We start from the raw sequence: 19,371 nt of genomic DNA on the forward strand, positions 1-19,371 counted from the left end.
CAAAAAAAAAAAAAAAAAAGAAAAATTCAGTTCAGCTACTATACAGCTATAGTTTCTTGGACTAAATTCTGAACCTTTCTTGACAGTCTGTTCATCTGGGAAAAGGTTGTTTATAAGACCTATTTTGCTGGGCTATTATAAAAGTTAGAAGGTATACTTATAAAGAGCCTAGCACAATGCAGCAGTCAAAAGAATGAGTTCTGATAGTGTCAAATGGTTTGGGGGCATATTGCTTACCATGTGCAAAACACTATCCTAAGCACTTTTCTTTTCTTTTCTTTTTTGAGTCAAGGTCTTGCTCTGTTGCCCAAGCTGGAGTGCAGTGACACAATCACGGCTCACCACAGCTTTGACTTCCTGGGCTCAGGGATCCTTCCACCTCAGTCAAGTAGCTGAGACTACAAGTGCACACCACCACATCTGGCTAATTTTCTTATTTTTTTGCAGACATGAAGTGGTGTGCACTATGTAGTCTAGGTTGGTCTTGAGCTGCTGGGCTCAAGCAGACCTCTGGCCGTGACCTCCTAAACTTCCAGGATTACAGGCATGAGCCACCACACCCAGCTGTCCTAAGCACTCTAACACACTATTTCATCTCATTCTCATGACAATTCAGTTGTCTCCATTTTACAGATGAGGAAGCCGAGGCACAGAGAGATGAAGTAACTTTCCCAGGATCCCATGGCTAAAAACCGGTGGAGCTAGGATCCAAATCTAGGTAGAGTGGTTCCTGACTCTGTTGTCGTGCCCACCACAGACATCGTGGCAGAGAGAGGATGGCCAAGGGCTGAGGTTGGCAGACTTCAAAAATTCAGCCCTTTCTCACTAGCTGTGAGAGTTGAGCAAGTCACTTCATTTCTCTGAGTCCGTTTTCCCAGCTAGAAAATGGAAATATCGGCCCCTATACCGCAGACAGTTTAGAGAATTTAACGAAATGGCCTGTCCAACTGTCCTGACACAGTTTTCCTCCCTGAATTGGAAAACAGATTGAACTGCGATGTAGTCTAAGATACTTTTCAATGTACGCGGGTGGAGCTCGTGTCCTGGGAATTCACAACACATCAAGCAAAGTTATAAATTCAGACTTTAAGGGCCTGGTTCAGAAAGATCTGGAAAGCGGCTCGTGGCAGTTCCACCCCCCACCCTCCCTCTCCGACTTTATTTTCCTCTATGTCCAAGCTGGAGGTGGAAAGATCGTTGCAAAATAAGGGCTTGAGGCTCCTTGGTGAGTGTGTGGTCATGCATCTAGCTCTCCGAAAGAAAGAATTATATGTGGGTTGACAAACACCCTCTCCCACAGCAGCTAGAGGATAGGGCGGTATGCAACATAGCCAGAGGAGTAAGGATGTGAAGGCCAAATGATGATTTATGAGCCAAAGGTGTCCCTGGGAGCAAACCTCCAACCTCCTCTTCTTCAGTACCCCTTAGGCCCGCAGCATGTCCGTGGAATAAACCAACAGAGCAGGCGAGAAAGTCAACAGCTGACGAAAGCATCCTACTGCCCTGTCCTTTTGGGCTGAGGGGGGCCTCCCTTGGGCCAGCTTCTGCCCTTGCCAACAGTACTTCAAAGAGAAACGAATGACAACAATATCTGCAGAGGGTGCTCTGCTTGGTGGAAGTGTGTGTGGCCAGGGACTCTACAAAAATGGAAGATGGGCTTGTTTTAATTTAAAAAAGGTGGGGTGAACAGAAACAAATGAAGAGGGAGGAAGAAAAAAAAAAGACAGTATTTTGAAATCCTAACATTAAAATAGTTATTCTGGTGCAGAGAAGTTGCTCTCCCTGCCAAAACCCTGATAGACTTCAGAGGCAGAATGCTGAATTATTTACCTTCTTTATAGAAAGGAAAACATTCCTGATGTAAATCTCTTTTTAACTCTGTGCCAAGGGATTCTAGAAATTCACTGTCACATTTCCTGGAGGCTCCCTGTTGAAATTCCTCATCACACAGGCTCAGCTGCCAGACAGTCGCTATGAAAGAACAGAATCGAAAGTCTGATACTTTTGGGAGGATGATTGTTGAGCCGATTGTTATTATCCGTGGCCTCTTTGTTGAGAGCAATCTTGTGTTATTCCACAACCTGTTTCTGTTGTCCCTTCAAATCACACCAAGGAAAATATTATAATTTAGGTATTCTTTTCACTCAAAAAAAAAAAAAAGCGGTCAAATGGATTTTGAAATGAAATATTTCTTCATGCCTCGGTGATCTTACTGAAACCAGAAATCAGAAGCTGCTTTTCCCCAGTGCAAACTTGTCGAGACTCCATTGTAAAATACGTTCAACGTATAACATTTTTCAAAGGGGTCCTTTCATTTTATTATTTATTTTAATTGACAAAAATTGTATGTATTTATCATGTATGCCATGTTTTGAAAAAAGGGTCCTTTTCAAAAGATTTGGATTGATATTATTCCTTAGCAACAAGGGAATACCAGGACATTTTAGAAATGTGATTATTTCTGGCATGCATGGGGGCTCACACCTGTAATCCTAGCACTTTGGGAGTCTGAGACAGGAGGATCGCTTGAGCCCAGGAGTTCAGGACCAGCCTGGGCAACAAAGCAAGGCCCCGTCTCTACAAAAAAACAGAAAAAATTAGCCCAGTGTGGTGGTGCATGCCTACAGCCCCAGCTACTCGGGAGGCTGAGGCAGGAGGATCGCTTAAGCCCAGGATTTCCAGACTGCGGTGAACCAAGATCATGCCACTGAACTCGAACCTGGGCAACACAGTGAAACACTATCTCAAAAAATAAAATAAAAAGGAAAGAAAATGGATTATTGTGGAGCTTGTAAACAAATAAAACACTTGACACAAGCTAGAATGGAAGCTCTTCAAGTGAAGGGGCCGGACCTGTCTGTTCATGGCCGGGCCTGTCTATTCATGGCTGTACATTCAGTGCCTAGAACATTTGTTGAATGAATACATGAATAATGAACTTAAAGAGCCAAGCTACCACAGAGGGGCTGATGCATTCACTGAATGTCAGACGACATGAAATGCCACCCCAGTCAACTCTGAAACTTAATTCTGTGAAATTCTTTTCGAAAAGCTAGAACCAAAAACTGTGAAGTAGCCACCATTTATGCTTCATGATCTCCTATGACATGACACTTCAAGCTCTCTAAATAGCTGTTCTTCACATGACAAAAAGCAGGTCTCTGTTCTTTCTCCAGACCAGCGATGCTCACAGCCAGGTGTGTCCCACTCCACGGAGCCCTCGGTCAGCATGGCTACGTGAGGTTGGCCAGCCCAGCCCACAATGACTTCAGGCCCAGCAGAAATCCCAGAGACCTGCCAAAGAATTCCACAGTCTCCCTCGTTCCTTGTCCCTGTTGCCCTAGCGACAGGAGGCCAGGCTTAGTCAGCATTTTTGTTTGACAAACAGCATTCTACTGTCCCTCAAGCCCCAGTGAAGCAAAGCATCGGGGTAAAGACAGTGTTGAATTTCCTTGGGAATAATAATGGTTTCTCAACAAGACAGCTGCTGAAGGAGCGAGGGGAAGATTCTTCCAGGCCTGTGGGCTAATAGGAAGTCCTCAAGGTTAAAATATTCCAGGTAGAAGGCCCTGAAGCTTTATACTGAAATGAATAATACACATGAAAAGAAATACTTTCTGTGGATAAAGCCATTTGTCTGTTTTCATGTCAAGGACTTGTTCTCCTAGATGGGTAAATAGGCACTCAGAGGCCTGTTTCTCAAAATCCTACCAGGGACTAAAATTTTCCATTTCATTTGGTAAAGTCGCAATCTTGTCTTTTAGGATCCTGAGCAGATACTGCACTGAATTTTTAAGCTGTAACAAGAGGATGTTCTATAGTCGTTGCAGATAGGTGTGGCTCATGGTATTTAAAAATTTATGTCCAGCCGGCACGATGGCTCACACCTATAATCCCTTCCTTTGGGAAGCCGAGGTGAGAGGATTGCCTGAGTCCACGGGTTCGAGACCAGCCTGGGCAACTTGGCAAGACCTCATCTCTACAATAAATCAAAAAATTAGACAGGCATGGTGGCGCACACCTATAGTTCCAGCTACTTGGAAGGCTGAGGTGGAAGGATTGCCTGAGCCAAGCAGGTCAAGGCTGCGGTGGCCGTGAGCATGCTACTGCACTCCAGTCTGAGCATAGGTGAGACTCCAACTCAAAAAAAAAAGAAAGGAGAGAGAGGGAGGGGGAGGGGAGAGGTGGGGCAGGAGAGGGTGAGAGGGAGAGAGAGGAGGGGAGAGAGAGGGAGAGAGAAAATGGGAAGAGATCTGCTTTCCTAATGGGCAATGTACTACAGACCTGGGTGAGGTCCCCTCACGCACCATAGCAACCCTCCACTGAGTACCTGCAGCGTTCTAAGATCAATCATCAGGTACAAGTAGTTCAGTTCTGTTGCTACAACAGCCACTGCTGGACTGGAGGGACTGTATCTAAGGAAATTCTACTTCAGAAGATTCCTCAACAGTGGAGATGCCACACCTTCCTTTGATTCTGATTGTTACTGTTCAACAGCTCCGCTGGCCTGAAGGATCCCTGAAAAGAACCAACAGGGCAACTTATACTCACTCTCACAGAACTCAGCTCTGATGTGTCTGGTCTCAGTTCTAATCATGGAAGTCAAAGAGTAGCCATTGGGAAGTAGGGAATGGTTTTAATTTACCCTTTTGGTCACCAATTTGGATTAGATTTAATTATTTTGCCTCCTCTGCTAAAATATAAGTTATCTGAGGGCAGCCATGTCCCATTCACCTGTCTATTATTTTCTATTACATAAATGTTGACTGAATGAATGAATGAGGGGGGAGGAGAGAAGGAAGGAAGGAAGGGACTGAGGGAGAGAAGGAGGTGGGAATGAGCTTCTATCCTGACATAACAAAGGTTCACTTTAAATTTGTAATCAAATTTTCTTCAGATCTGTTTTGTTAATATCCTGGCATGACTACAGAGCCAATGAGTTAACAGGTGACCCCTTGGCACCGTTTAGCATATGTCAGACTGTGTAACAAGGATTAAAGCGTTGTTTTCTCCATGGTGTAACACCATTAAACTATATGCCTAGGGGAATAATGGCATCAGCAGGAAGAGGACGAGAAATGAAACTGAACATTTATATAGCACATAATATATAAGGATCTTTCATAAACATCTTATCATTCATAAATGATAAGCTATATATAGAGCAGTGATAATTTCTCAGAGACTAGGGGATACACTCATCTACTTACTAGATTCTGCCAACTCCCTTCTTACGGTAGAGAGAGCAGAGCCCAGGGCATTACTCCTGGGAATTCTCCTTGGTAGAGCGGCAGGTAGGTCAAGGCCTGCCTCTAGGGCACGGGTCAAGCAGGAGAGCCAGGGTAATTACAAACTACCCGCTGAGCACTCAATAGATATTCAGGCAGTTGCTCATGCGTCCCAGGACATGGGGGTGGGATAGAATGAAAAAACAGAAGTCAACTGGGCTTGGTGGCTCAGCTTGTAATCCTACGCTTTGGGAGGCTGAGGTAAGTGGATTGCCTGAGCCCGCGGGTTCGAGACCCGCCCGGGCAACTTGGCGAGACCTCATCTCTACAACATATCAAAATGCGCCGGGCGTGGTAGCGCATGCCTGTAGTTCCAGCTACTTGGAAGGCTGAGGCAGAAGGATCGTCAGAGCCCAGCAGGTTGAGGTTGCGGTGGCCAGGAGTGGCCACTGCACTCCAGTCTGGGTGACAGAGTGAGACTCCAACTCAATAAAAAAAAAGAAAAAAGAGAAAAACAACAACAAAAAAGAAAAAACAGAAGTCTATAGATAATCTTTACATCACACCAGGACCATCTTTCCCAATCCTACAAATTCCTACCAGATGCGGAAAGACAACCACACAGGTGAGCCAAAGATCACTTTTACGTCCAGTCCCTGCCCTGGCTCGGGTTCAAACAGTAAAGCAGAAAATCCCAAAGAAAGAGGCCAAAAACCCCACGAAGATGATACACATAATCCACACCTGAACAATCAGACATCCTGGCAGAGGCCCCAGAACACTATTACGGAACACTCCAGTGCCATTTATTAGACGGACTTGCATAATATCTTTGACAGGGGGGAGCTTGCAGCTTCTATTTAGATCTTTTCTCCTGTACTCCATAACAAAAATAAAGAGACATCAAAACCATCCATTCCATCATTCCGTCTCCTCCTCCTCAACATCCACCCCCCCCCACACACACACACAGTTGAGGGTGAACCGTGTGACCTTGGGCGATCAATGTGGACCGTCTCTCTCTCTCTTCGCTGCTGTGTATACATGACAACTGTTCACTATGATGCAGCAAAAATGCTCCATGTTCCACAGCCTCTAGAGGACCAGCATTTATGGAACTTGGTTGGCATTTCTGTAATACGAACCATCAATACCACATTCTGGTTCAAAGGCATCTACAGTTGGAAAATAGAAAACAATCTGGGGCACTTTTCCCCACCCCTTTGCAGAAATACTTTCTGTGGGAAAGAAGACAGAGGGGCAGGAGAAAGAGAAACACAGGCAGAAACAGAGAAGCAAGTCATTCTTTGCAGAATGCTCACAGCTTCGTGAAAAACAAAACAAAACAAACGCATGAACGTTCATTTAAATATAAAACTGAGAGAACTTATAAATATGCTACTGTCATACTGTTTAATTTACTCTGTTATAGAGAAAAATTATCCCAAATAGAATTACAATTCAAAGACAGAAAACAATAATATAATTATTTCCTGCCAAGAAACAGGATACTGTATATCTAAAAACAGTATAAACAACTGTTAGCCTGAAATAACCATGAAAGTTCAAACATAAGTCCTCAGGGTAAAAGGCACAACTGTAGCTACCTTATAAAGTTATAGTCTTCAGATCTGGAGGAGAGTTCAGATGAACAGCAAAGCACAATTTATATTCAGTTCCCTTATTTTCAAAGGCTATATCTTATTTAATTTTAATTTGTCATGTCTTTAAACCTTACACAGTATAGACATCTTACATCCTAGAATTTATTTGATGAGAAATACATTATTCATTTATGGAAGTCAATGTACATTTCTGAAAGCATTAGACGTAACTTAAGAAAAAAAACAGTATTTATCCTAACACTCCCAATCCTCCCCTCCAAGAAAGTTCTCTGGAACAGTTAAAATTAATTACTTCAAAGTAGCAAAAGGAAGCTACCCATGTATCTTGCTTCATGTGAGTCATAAAGCAAAGTCTGAAGAATTAGAACAATAAACTGAAGCTTTTCTCCTCATAATATAGCCAGAAAAATGTACGAGGCCCACACACATGGGTTACATTTGTATTGTAACACAAAAGAAAGAATTCTGCTCTTCCATAGCCCAAGACACTGAAGCAGAGAGAAAACTGTGGGTTCCTTTAGGGATTCTCTTTTACTGATTTTTGAAGTACAGCACTGAGCCTGACCCACAGAGGACACACAGCAACATTCTGCTTAATGACTGAGTGAAAAGTGAACAAATGGAGTTTGGCACAAAAGTTTTGCAGAGCACTCAGAGACCTTATACAAGCCATATTCCCTTGGGCGCGGTGGTTCATGCCTATAATCCCAGCACTTTGGGAGGCAGAGGCGAGAGGACTGCCTGAGCCAAAGGATTCGAGAGCAGCCTGGGCAACTTGATGAGACCTTGTTTCTACAATAAATCAAAAAATTAGCCAGGCATCTTGATGTGCGCCTATAGTTCCAGCTTCTCAGGAGACTGAGGCAGAAGGATCGCCTGAGCCCAGCAGGTCAAGACTGTAGTAGCTGTGAGCATGACACCACACTTCAGCCTGGGTGACAGAGTGAGACCCTGACTCAAAAAAAAAAATTTCCCTTCTCATTCTCCCACGCTTCAATTTTCCCTCTTTTTCATGCTCTGTGGTACACCAAAGATGGCTGCCGATTCTTTGTCCTTTCTTCTGGGGAACTTCCCTCCACTACTTGCTTTAATCTGGGGGTGCTCTGTAAGTACCTCTACTCTGAGACTGCCATACTGTAGATGCTCCAGGCTTTTGTCCCAGCAAAGTCCAGTCTTTCATGGTGCTACACACTTAAGTAAAGCCATCTCAGACCCTTCAGACTAGCTCACCCACCAGCAGAATACACTAAGAGACTTCAATCAATGTCACATAGAGCAGAAGAATCGCCCAGCTGAGCCCTTTCCCAATTCTGACCCACAAAATTGTGTGATATAATTAACCGGCTATTGTTTTAAGTCACTATGTTTTGGGATAATTTGTTACACAGCAACAGATAACTAGAACACGCTCTTTCTCTTTACTTCTTTCTCTTCTTCTAAAGGTTAGCAGGAAAGCCAAAGGCATCCATGCTAATATAGCTAGTCCTTGTATTTGCAAGTTTAGCTCTGAAGACAGTGTAAGTAGAACACTGGGAGAAGAAACTATACTCCAATCAGCAGGCTTTGAACCTCTAATTTCTAGAGAAAGGACACTGACCCTGAGGGCAAGCAGCTGCCTCCCCAACAGCCTGGTACTGAAGGCCAGGCAGCCACCACCAGGCACCACGGAAGGCCATACCTGCCTCATGAGCTCCTCTTGGCGCATTCGAATCCTCTCTCTCTCCATCTGGATCCTCTGGAGCCGCAGTTTCTGCTGCTGCTGTTGCTGAGTGGTCAGCGCATTGGGCATACCCAGGAGTCCGGCTGGTGGGTTCTGAGTAGGATGGTTCTGCTGGCTCAGGGTACTGGGCGCCATCTGCTGCTGGTGTTGGTGATTCATCACTACAAGAGGGAAGAACAAACAGGGGATTCGTGACCAGGGCCAACAATCTCTCATTAAAAATAATGCATCAGAACGCTTTGTGCTGTGGAGCATGGATTCCTGCGATTGCTTCTTGTTAATCATTACTGTTTAAATAATTATTACATTTTTTTTTTTGAGTTGGAGTCTCAATCTGTCAAGAAGGCTGGAGGGCAGTGGCACCCTCAACGGCCACCGCAGCCTCGACCTGCTGGGCTCAGGCAATCCTTCCGCCTCAGCCTTCCAAATAGCTGGAATTATAGGCATGCGCTACCATGCCTGGCTAATTTTTTGATTTATTGTAGAGATGAGTTCTCGCCAAGTTGCCCAGGCTGGTCTCGAACCCGTAGGCTCAGGCAATCCTCTCATCTCGGCCTCCCATAGTGCTGGGATTATAGACGTGAAACACAACCCCCGGACTAAATATTACCTTAATTCAATTCACGGAGGCTCATATACTGGCCCCACTCCTGACTCACCAATTCTCAGCTCTTGTGTTCTGCCAAAAATCACATTTCACAACTTCCCTGTGTCTACGGCACATTTTAAGCCTTAGAGAGAACATAGTAGTCCAAAGTAAATTCTAAGCCGGGCTTGGTGGCTCAGCCTGTAATCCCGCGCCTTTGGGAGGCTGAAGTGAGTGGACCGCCCGAGCCCGCGGGTTCGAGACCTGCCTGGGCAGCAAGACCTCATCTCTACAATAAATCAAAAAATTAGCCGGGCATGGTAGCGCGCGCATGTAATTCCGGCTACTCGAAAGGCTGAGGCAGAAGGATCACCGGAGCCCAGCAGGTCGAGGCTGCAGTGGCCAGTAGCGGCCACTGCACTCCAGTCTGGGCGACAGAGTGAGATTCCAACTCAAAAAAAAAAAAAGTAAATTCTACAAAGGTTATGGCAACTTACGAGATCATTTCACCAGGACATCTGGAGTGAGTGTGTGTGTGTGTGTGTGTGTGTGTGTGTGTGTGTGTGTGTGTGCGCGCGCGCGCGCACACGCGCGCACTTTCTCAGATAATTTGCACTTTTGGGGCAGAGCTAAGGAGGGTGTGTGATCATCAGAACACATTGGGTATACAATAATATCTAGGGCTGACAGTAAACTGATTAGCTGTAACACACGGCATCTAGATCAAGATGTAACACACAGCATCTAGACTGTAACACACGGCATCTAGATCAAGAATTGATACATAAGGAGGACCTCATTAAAACGTTGTTTCAAAAGGATGCCCCAGGCCGGGCGCGATGGCTCAGCCTGTAATCCCAGCACTTTGCAAGGCCGCGGCAAGTGGATTGCCTGAGCCCGCGGGTTCAAAACCAGCCTGGCAACTTGGCGAGACCTCATCTCTACGATAAATTTAAAAAAAAAAAATTATCCGGGAATGGTGGCACATGCCTGTAGTTCTAGCTACTTGGAAGGCTGAGGCAGAAGGTTCACTGGAGCCCAGCGGGTTGAGGCTGGGGTGGCCATGAGTGTGCCACTGCACTTCAGCCTGGGCGACAGAGTGAGACTCCAACTCAAAAATAAAAATAAAAAATAAAAAAGGTGCGCCAAAGAAGCCTGAGCTAAACTCAGGAACAAATATCTGTTTGAGAAAAAAATGCTTGTTTTTGCAAAGGGAAAAATTAGTGAGAAAGATATTGTACAAAAATGCTAAACATGTGTATGTGAATAAAGACACTAGAGGTTTTCTAAATTTTTAAATAATTCTCTATTTATTTGTATTTACAACCTTGAAATTTCAGCATGTAGAACTTCACTTTAGAAAAAAATTTTAAATCTTTAAATAAATTCTATAACTGGTATTCCTCACAAAACATGCATTTTTTAAAAGCTAGTTTTCCTCAAAACCATTTACCAGTCAAATTTGCTTAACTTCTGCCTGGCCAATATCATGTAATAAAGAAATTCATGCTTTGCAGTCTGTTTGCTCCTAGGTCAAGACCAAAGACAACAAGCTATAATTTTATATGCTCACTTCATTTCCAAGCAAAACAAAAACAAAAAAAACCCCTCAATTTTTGCTACACTGGGTATAACTAACTTAAAAGATAAACATATTATCATATTTTAAGGTCCAAAAGTCAAATATTTTCAGTCTTCGGTTTGCCATGGATATTATGTGGAAACTAAAATTTCTTAAATGAATTTTAAAGTAGCCCCATCATCTATATACTCAATATTAAATGTATGTATAATCTATATTTGAAAGACAGTATCAAAACTGAAGATTTTCTATAGAATAGGCTTCTTTGAGGAAGAATCCCAGGGACTTATCCAAATGGAGGTGGGGGCAGGGTACAAACGTTCTTTTTGAATTCATACACTCATTCACATCTTTCTTACATTCCTGCTGTGTGCCAGGCACCAGGCCTGAAGCTAGATAAACAGTTCCCACCCTCATGGGATCGCACATGATGGTGGAAGGGATGTATGAAGAAATTAGATGAATTTTTATGTGTGGCTTATGGAACGTGAAACTGTTAGGCTGTGTAAGGAAGCTTGGAGATTATCTAGTCCATCCCTTTATTTTATGAGTCCATTCCCCCCTCCTTTTTTTTTTTGAGTAGGAGTCTCTCATTCAGGCTGGAGTGCAGTGAAACGATCATGGCTCACCGCAGCCTCAACCTCCTGAGTAGCTAGGACTATAGGCACGTGCCACCACGCGTGGCTAATATTTTTTGTTTTTGAGTTGGAGTCTCCCTCTGTCACCCAGACTGGAGTGCAGTGGCCGCTCCTGGCCACCGCAGCCTAGACCTGCTGGGTTCCAGCGATGCTTCCGCCTCAGCCTTCCAAGTAGCCGGAATTACAGGCATGCGCTACCACGCCCGGCTGATTTTTTGATTTATTGTAGAGATGAGGTCTCGCTGCCCAGGCGGGTCTCGAACCCACGGGCTCAGACAATCCATTCACCTCAGCCTCCCAAAGGCACGGGATTACAGGCTGAGCCACCGAGTCCGGCTTAATTTTTTTTATTTTTGCAGAGATGAAGTCTCATTATGCTGCCCAACTCCTGCTTCAACTCCTGGGCTCAAGCAATTCTCCCACCTTGGCTTCCCAGAGTGTTAGGACTACAGGCGTGAGCCACTGCACCCGACAACATGGTTTTACTTTTAACTACCCTAGAAACGGAAGTGTATGGTTAGTGGCAGGTAGAGCCAGGACCAAAATTGAGGCCCCCTTACACCCAGCCAACTGTCCTCTGCAATGCCTGAGGCCAATCCTCTAAATACAGTTTACCTTCAATTGATTGCACAACTGGTCATCAAAACAGGGGCCCAAAGGTTGCTCAGGTTACCTAGAGGAAAAGCTGGGCGGGAGGCGGGGAGGGGAGATTGTTGAATAGATTTACAACTCTGTACTCAATAATATGCCACTAAAGGAGAGAATATTCAGAGCATACTGCCTAAACAGTTTATGCCCTCCCTGCCCCCCACCGCCTTTTTTTTTTTTTTTTTTTTTTTGAGGCAAGGTCTTACTGTCTCCCAGAGTCAGACTGGAGTACAGTGGTATGATCCCAGCTCACATCAGCCTTGACCTCCCGGGCTCAGGTCTTCCTTCCACCTCAGCCTCTCAAGTAGCTGGAACCATGGGTGTGTACCACTATGCCTGGTTAATTAGGTTTCCTTTTCTGAATAAAGTCCATCACCAAGGACTCTCCCTTTCTGGCACCATCTCTGGCACACAGAGAGAACTCAATAACGATCTGACAAATGAATAAAACAACAGAGCATTTTTTTTTTTTTAGTTGGAGTCTCACTCTGTCACCCAGGCTGGAGTGCAGTGGTATGCTTATGGCCACCCCAGCATCGACCTGCTGGGCTCCAGGGATCCTTCCACCTCAGCCCTCCAAGTAGTCAGAATTACACATCAATCTTGACCTCCCGGGCTCAGGGGATCCTTCCACTTCAGCCTCTCAAGTAGCTGGAACCGCAACCGGCTGATTTTTTTATTTACTGTAGAGATGAGGTCTTGCCAAGTTGCCAGGGCTGGTCTCAAACCCTCAGGCTCAGGCAATCCACCCACCTCGGCCTCCCAAAGTGTTGGGGTTACAGGCTGAGCCATGGTACCCGGCCCAGAGCATTTCTTATAACTCTTAGATGTAGAACAGGAAAAAAAGAAATGCACAGTTATGATGGATGCTGAAATAACTGAAATTAGTATCTCACTTCCAGAGCTTATTAGAACATAATTTCCTTTTTTTTTTTTTTTTCATTAATCAGTATTTTTTATTATGGTTTTGTGGGGTACAGTTAAGGGTTAGGTGTACAATGACGTTTCATTCAGGCACCCTGTATAGAACATAATTTCAACCTCTACTTGAAGGCCTGGGATAGAAGGTCAAGGACAGTGCACACATGGTATCAGAGGAAAAAAGGTTCTCTTAAACAGAGACTCAAGTGCGACAAAGTCTAGGCATATCCAGGAGGGTTTCATTCATAAAACCTATCAGAAGCCAGGGGAAGGCCGGGCTTGATGGCTCAGTCAGTAATCCCAGCACTTTGGGAGGCGAGTGGATTGCCTAAGCCTGCGGGTTCGAAACCAGACAGGGCAACTTGGCGAGACCTCATTTCTACAATAAATAAAAAAAATCAGCCGGGTGTGGTAGCGTGTACCTGCAGTTCCGGCTACTTGGAGGGCTGAGGTGGAAGGATCACCGGAGCCCAGCAGGTTGAGGCTGCAGTGACCAGGAGTGTGACACTGCACTCCAGCCTGGGTGACAGAATGAGACTCCGACTCAAAAAAAAAAAAAAAGAAAGCCATAGGAGGGAGGCATAGATGGAAGAACAGTCATTTGCTTTCAAGGGACAGCCATTTCTGGACCTTCTGAAAAAGTATGCTCCTATTAGTGGTTAGTTATATCCGATTTCACTGCCATAGACAAAAAAGATGCCCAATAGATCCAGTATCAGAAAGCCCCAGGTCAGGAAAAAGAGGCTTGAAAAGTACAGATTGTTAATTCTATGTTGATTTTTATAACTCAGACACTTTGAAAACTTTTTAAAATTGACTCGGGCCTGGTGACTTAATGATAGGACACATTCAAGTAGGAATATGACTTTGGTAGACTTCTCTACAGTGACTTCAGTAGACAGCTATGGCTGGTACACAAAATGTTGTACTGGGTTTACTCAAAAGCAATGTCCTCAGTTACTCAACTTTACACAGCAACCAGATACTTCTCAGCAGATTCTATTAATGTCTGAATCCTTATCTGGGGAGTTTGACTTGGATTTATGACAAGCCACACCCTTGTGAATCTTCAAAACACCAGCCCTTGTTCCTGTAATCCCAGCACGTTGGGAGGCCAAGGTGGGAGAATTGCTGGAGCCCAGGAGTTCCAGAGCAGCTTGGGCAGCATAGCGAGACCCTATCTCTACAAAAAACAAAACAAAACAAAATACAATAAAATTAACTTAAATTAAAACACCACCTCCTACAAGAGATAGTCACAGGTAACAGTGAAGACGTTGGTTTCTTCCACTTAACTTATATTTGACCATTCAGAGACTAAACATCTCTGGTGATTAACTGTAGAGTCTGGAAAAGGCTGGAACTTAGACAACGGCTTTGTTTTCAAAGTACAGCACACACCAACAGAGAAGTCTGCATGAGGATATTCATGACAGTGTTTATAAATAGCAAAAAAGACTCAAAATGATCTTAATGTCTACCAATGGGAGATATAGCACATCCACCTAGAGAAATTCTATATAATGATTCCAAAGAATAAGGGAATTCTCTAAGGACTTACCTGGAACAATTTCTAAGAAACACTGTCCAAAGGGGAGAAAAACCCAAGGGATAGAACTGCATTTACTGTTTGTGGCTAGAAAAGGTACATTCGGCAAATTAGGCATGCACAGTGGACCTCCACAAAGGAGACACCTGAACCTCTTAAAGTGGGAAAACTCTGCAGGGAAAACTAGTGTCAGGGGTAGGACATCTTCCTTTTCCTCTTCTGTACTCATTCAAGTTTTCTTATGTAAATTTATTGTTTATGTAAAACATACACGAAAATAAAGTAAAAACAGCCATGTGGGCATCAAACTCAGTATTTTCTTGGTAAAGTAAAAGAAAACAGGCCCAAATTATTTGAAAAACAACAGATCGCTGGCTGTGGTGGCTCACACCTGAAATCCCAGCACTTTGGGAGGCCAAAGTGGAGAACTGCTTGGGTCCAGGAGTTTGAGACCAACCTAGGCAAATTCCCCACCAAAAAAATTAGCTGGGTGTGGTGGCACATGCCTTTAGTCCCAGCTACTTGGGAGACTGAAGCAGGAGGATCACCTGAGCCCAGGAAGTAGAGGCTGCAGTAAGCTATGATCATGCCACTGCACTCTCGCCTTGGCAACGGAGTGAGACCCTGACGCCAAAAAAAAAAAAAAAAAAAGAAGAAAAGAAAAAAAATCTACCTTGGAATATAATAAAGATCATCAAAGGTGAGCAATCCTCTTGATGCAAACTCTCCTTACGGAGATGAGGAAAACAAAACTCAGAGAAAGTGAATTTTACCAAGATCACAAAATGGGTCAATGCCCTACAGGCCAGGTGACCTGATGCAAGCGATCCAGGTAACCACTTTCCACTCTGCTCCCTTTAGTTGTTCCATTTCAACTTTTACTGCCTCATCAGAGAGATGAGCTGATGAACTTCACTGGAATTGAAGTTCTTTAAAACTACTGCCCTTGACGATGAGGGCCGAGGAGACCTGAGGCAGACATAAACAAAAACCGGGTCTTCAGGAAAGCATGGGAAGGCAAAACATCTATATTTGTGACAAACAAAATACTCCTTGGGATAATATTCCAGAACATTTTAGGGAGAGAACAATAGTTCCGTTAAAAAAAAAAAAAAAAGAACCTGAGTATTCCAAGCACAGTGTCTGAGGCCAAACCGGATTAAGGGCAGACTGCCATAAACTGCCTCAAAGGGCTAAAGACCGCGTCAGCTCCAGACTTCAGCTCCAGACCATTGCCAGTCCCCACAGAAAGGAATAACCCAAACAGAAGAGTTCTCCATTGAAGTAGGAATGCATCAAAGCTACAACAGGGCCATCTTTTCTATGTTTCCTTCCAAAAGAGTCAGAATATAAATTTAGATTCCCATTTATCCTTTTCTTTTTCATTGTTTTCTTCTCTCTTTATTTTCTCTCTTTTCTTTTTTTAAGTACTTGGCTTTCTTTTCTGTGTTTGGAAATTGATAAAACCATGCTCTGCAGATATGTGACCAGAAATGCTGAATTTAATTCAATATAAAACAAAACACCTACCCTGTACCTCTATAATAAAATGAAATTTAATAAAATAAATAAATACAAAGAAAAAAATCAAGAAAAAACAAACCCCACAGTTGTCTGAAATACCCTTTGATTCAATGACTGTATCCTTGGTGAAGTAGACAGTCAACAATGGGAACAGGGAAGAAGCACAGCTGACCCTCTGGTGACTGCTGCCCGGGACAAATATATACATATGCGTCCTGTGACACATTCTAGCAAACACACTTGTTCACGTCTTCTACAAAGCTCTAAGTGTATGCTAAGGTCAGGAAGGTCCCTGGGCTCAGTTCTGAGCCAGTGTGTCATTTGCTATCTAAGAAGCAAACATGAGGCCAGGCATGGTGGCTCACACCTGTAATCCCAGCACTTTGGCAGGCCAACGTGGAAGGATCACTTGAGCAGCCCATGAGTTTGAAACCAGCCTGGACAACAGAGTGAGACCCTGTCTCTCCAAAAATAAAAATCATTTAAAAATTGAAAAAAGAGAGAGGCAAACATGGAAAAGGTAAAGGCTTCACTCCTGAACTTTTGCCTTTTGCAGCACCAGGAAACAGAAGAGCCACAGCTCACGGAGAAAGTGCTCTGGCTGCTTCCCTAAGCCAGGAGCTGCAGACATTGAGGGAGGCCAGTGAACCAGAGGCAGCCCAGAGCGCCTCCTGGAATGTTTGACAAACGTCTTCTTGGCCTCAGAGAGGTTCAGTGGCTGACTCTTCTATGTCCTGGGCTTGCTTCCCGCGTTTTAAAAATAGGCTTTAGTTATACACACACACATATGCAATGCCAAGTGAAGAAAACAAAACCATAAGGTTAGGCTCGGCTACAAAAACCATCACGGACAGGCCTGCATGGGGCTGGCTCTGAGCAGATAACGGAAAAGACAGCCGGTGCCCAATGGCTAGGAATCACACCTAAGCCTTCGAAAGACACAGAAATTTCTTGACTCCTTTCAAATCCTTCTTCCCAATTCACATGTGAGTCTGGAAGGCCAGAGAGAATACCTGTGGCTAGCTAAGCATTTCTGGTTGCATTCTCAGCCTTCTCTCTCCTTTGGACAACAAACTTCTCAATGAGGTACTGCTACCCCTGGCACTTGGAGTTGAACTTTTTTTTTGAGTTACAGTCTTACTCTGTCACCCACGCTGGAGGGCAGTGGCACGCTCATGGCCACGCTCATGACCTGCTGGGCTCAAGCGATCCTTCTGCTCAGCCTTCCAAGTAGCTGGAACTACAGGTGTGCAACACCATGCCCAGCTAAATTTTTTTATTTATGGTAGAGACGAGGTCTTGTCATGTTGCCCAGGCTGGTCTCGAACCCCTGAACTTAGGTAATCCTCTCGCATCTGCCTCCCAAAAAGCTGGGATTATAGGCATGAGCCACGGTGTCCAGCTGGTTCATTAAAGATAATTGTAGCATTCTAATGTAAGATGTTAGCAACAGGGGAAACCAGTGAGGGGATATATAGGAATTCTCTGTCTTCTCAATTTTTCTATAAACTATAATCATCCTAAAAAATAGAGCATATTATAATGGGCCTAATGAATACCAGGAACTGTGCTGGGCATTGTCTCTTCAATAGTCAATGTTAATTAGTTTTTATAGGGTATATAAAAATGAAATAATATTTAAAAGGAAATATGGCCCACTGCCAGGCATGGTCGTGCATGCCTGTAATTCCAGCTACTTGGAAGGCTGAGGTGGAAGGATCACCTGAGCCCAGTAGGTCCAGGCTGCAGTGGCTGTGCAGCATGCCACTGCACTCCAGCCTGGGTGACAGTGAGACTTCAACTCAATAAAAAAAAGAAAAAAAAGGCCAGGTATGGTGGCTCACACCTATAATACCAGCACTTTGGGAGGCCGAGGTGAGAGGACTGCCTGAGCCCACAGGTTTAAGACCAGCCTGGGCAACTTGGCTTTCTAGAGGGAGGTATAAAAGCAACACTTCTGAAACTTGCAAAACTAGCTTTCTCCTTAATATGAATACTGAGAATATGGGTCCATTGCAACTCAGTAGATGTCTTGGCCAACTACTGAATTATGAATTGTATTAAACATGAATTAACATTCACTAAGTGCCTATTATGTGCTCAGCTCTTTAAAATTAATTATCTACTTAGGACAGAGCCATAAAAAGAAAAAGAGTAGCCAACGGATGTTGAACAAAGAGGTTTTATGTACCCAGAATTAAGAACTGCCAGCCGGGCTCGGTGGCTCAGCCTGTAATCCAGTGCCTTGGGAGGCTGAGGTGAGTGGATTGCCTGAGCCCGAGGGTTCAAGACCCGCCTGGGCAACTTGGCGAGACCTCATCTCTACAATAAATCAAAAATTAGCCGGGTGTGGTAGCGTGCGCCTGTAGTTCCAGCTACTCAGAAGGCTGAGGTGGAAGGATCGCTGGAGCCCAGCAGGTCGAGGCTGCGGTGGCTGCGAGCGTGCCACTGCACTCCAGTCTGGGCGACAGACTCCAGCTCAAAAAAAAAAAAACAAAACCAAAGCAAAACCACACACAGGAAGAGTCAGGGTTAAAAAGAGGGTTAGAATGCCTGCCGAAATTCTCCATAAGTAAATGTTGATTTAAAAGGAAATTATCAAAGATGGTTGAACCTGCATTTCGGTTTTCACAGATAATAAACAAAACCTTACTAAATGAACTTCAGTTTCACATATTCAAAATAAGTTTTTAGTTTCTTTTAACTTGCTACTATGATAAAACACTAACTACGCCAAATAAACCTTCTAACATCATCCCTTAAGAAATGGGCACAGCAAGAGGTTAACATTTTGAAAGCTTGCATGTAGTTTCCTCAAAATAGCCAAATATTCAACATTCAAATACATACACTGGGTAATACACTTGATTTGGGATCTGGGGAACTTCCTCTTCGGGACAAGTGTTTAATTCAGTTTGATATCTGGGCTAATACGTTTATATAAATTGCATCAATAACACCTTCCAGGAATCTAAACACGAGAGCAGCATAAGACTCCCCGGGATCGTGGGTTGTTAGAATGGAAAGTTTAACAATAACCTCATTCTCTGTCCTCTCTCACAAATGCTAAGATTGAGGTCTGTCATGGAGGATGACTAGTGGTTCTGGTTTGCCTGGAACTGAGGGGCTTATCACACTCTCTCCACGGTCCTGAGGCTAACTCAGGGCAGCAGAACTCAAGTTTCCTATTTCCACCCTAATGTGTTCTCTGAAAAGAGAACCAGGTGGCAGGGCACAGTGGTTGTGCCTATAATCCCAGCACTTTGGGAGGCTGAGGCGGGAGGACTACGTGAATCCAGGAGTTAGAGCCCACCAGCCTTGAGATATCATCTCTACAAAAAAAAAAAAAA

The 19,371-nt window shown here is 44.1% G+C and overlaps 1 protein-coding gene across 1 annotated transcript in view; it reads right to left on the bottom strand.

The window, feature by feature from the left end:
• Positions 1–19,371, bottom strand: part of WWTR1 (WW domain containing transcription regulator 1) — a 169,559-nt gene that overhangs the window by 20,850 nt on the left and 129,338 nt on the right. The window contains exon 3 of the mRNA XM_008072740.2: positions 8,532–8,734. Within this exon, the coding sequence (XP_008070931.1) occupies positions 8,532–8,734 (203 nt within the window). The remainder of the gene's footprint in view (positions 1–8,531; positions 8,735–19,371) is intronic.

The sequence above is a fragment of the Carlito syrichta genome, unplaced genomic scaffold (genome assembly GCF_000164805.1).
Source record: "Carlito syrichta isolate Samal-C Ts95f unplaced genomic scaffold, Tarsius_syrichta-2.0.1 Scaffold315402, whole genome shotgun sequence".
Classification (NCBI taxonomy): Eukaryota; Metazoa; Chordata; class Mammalia; order Primates; family Tarsiidae; genus Carlito; species Carlito syrichta.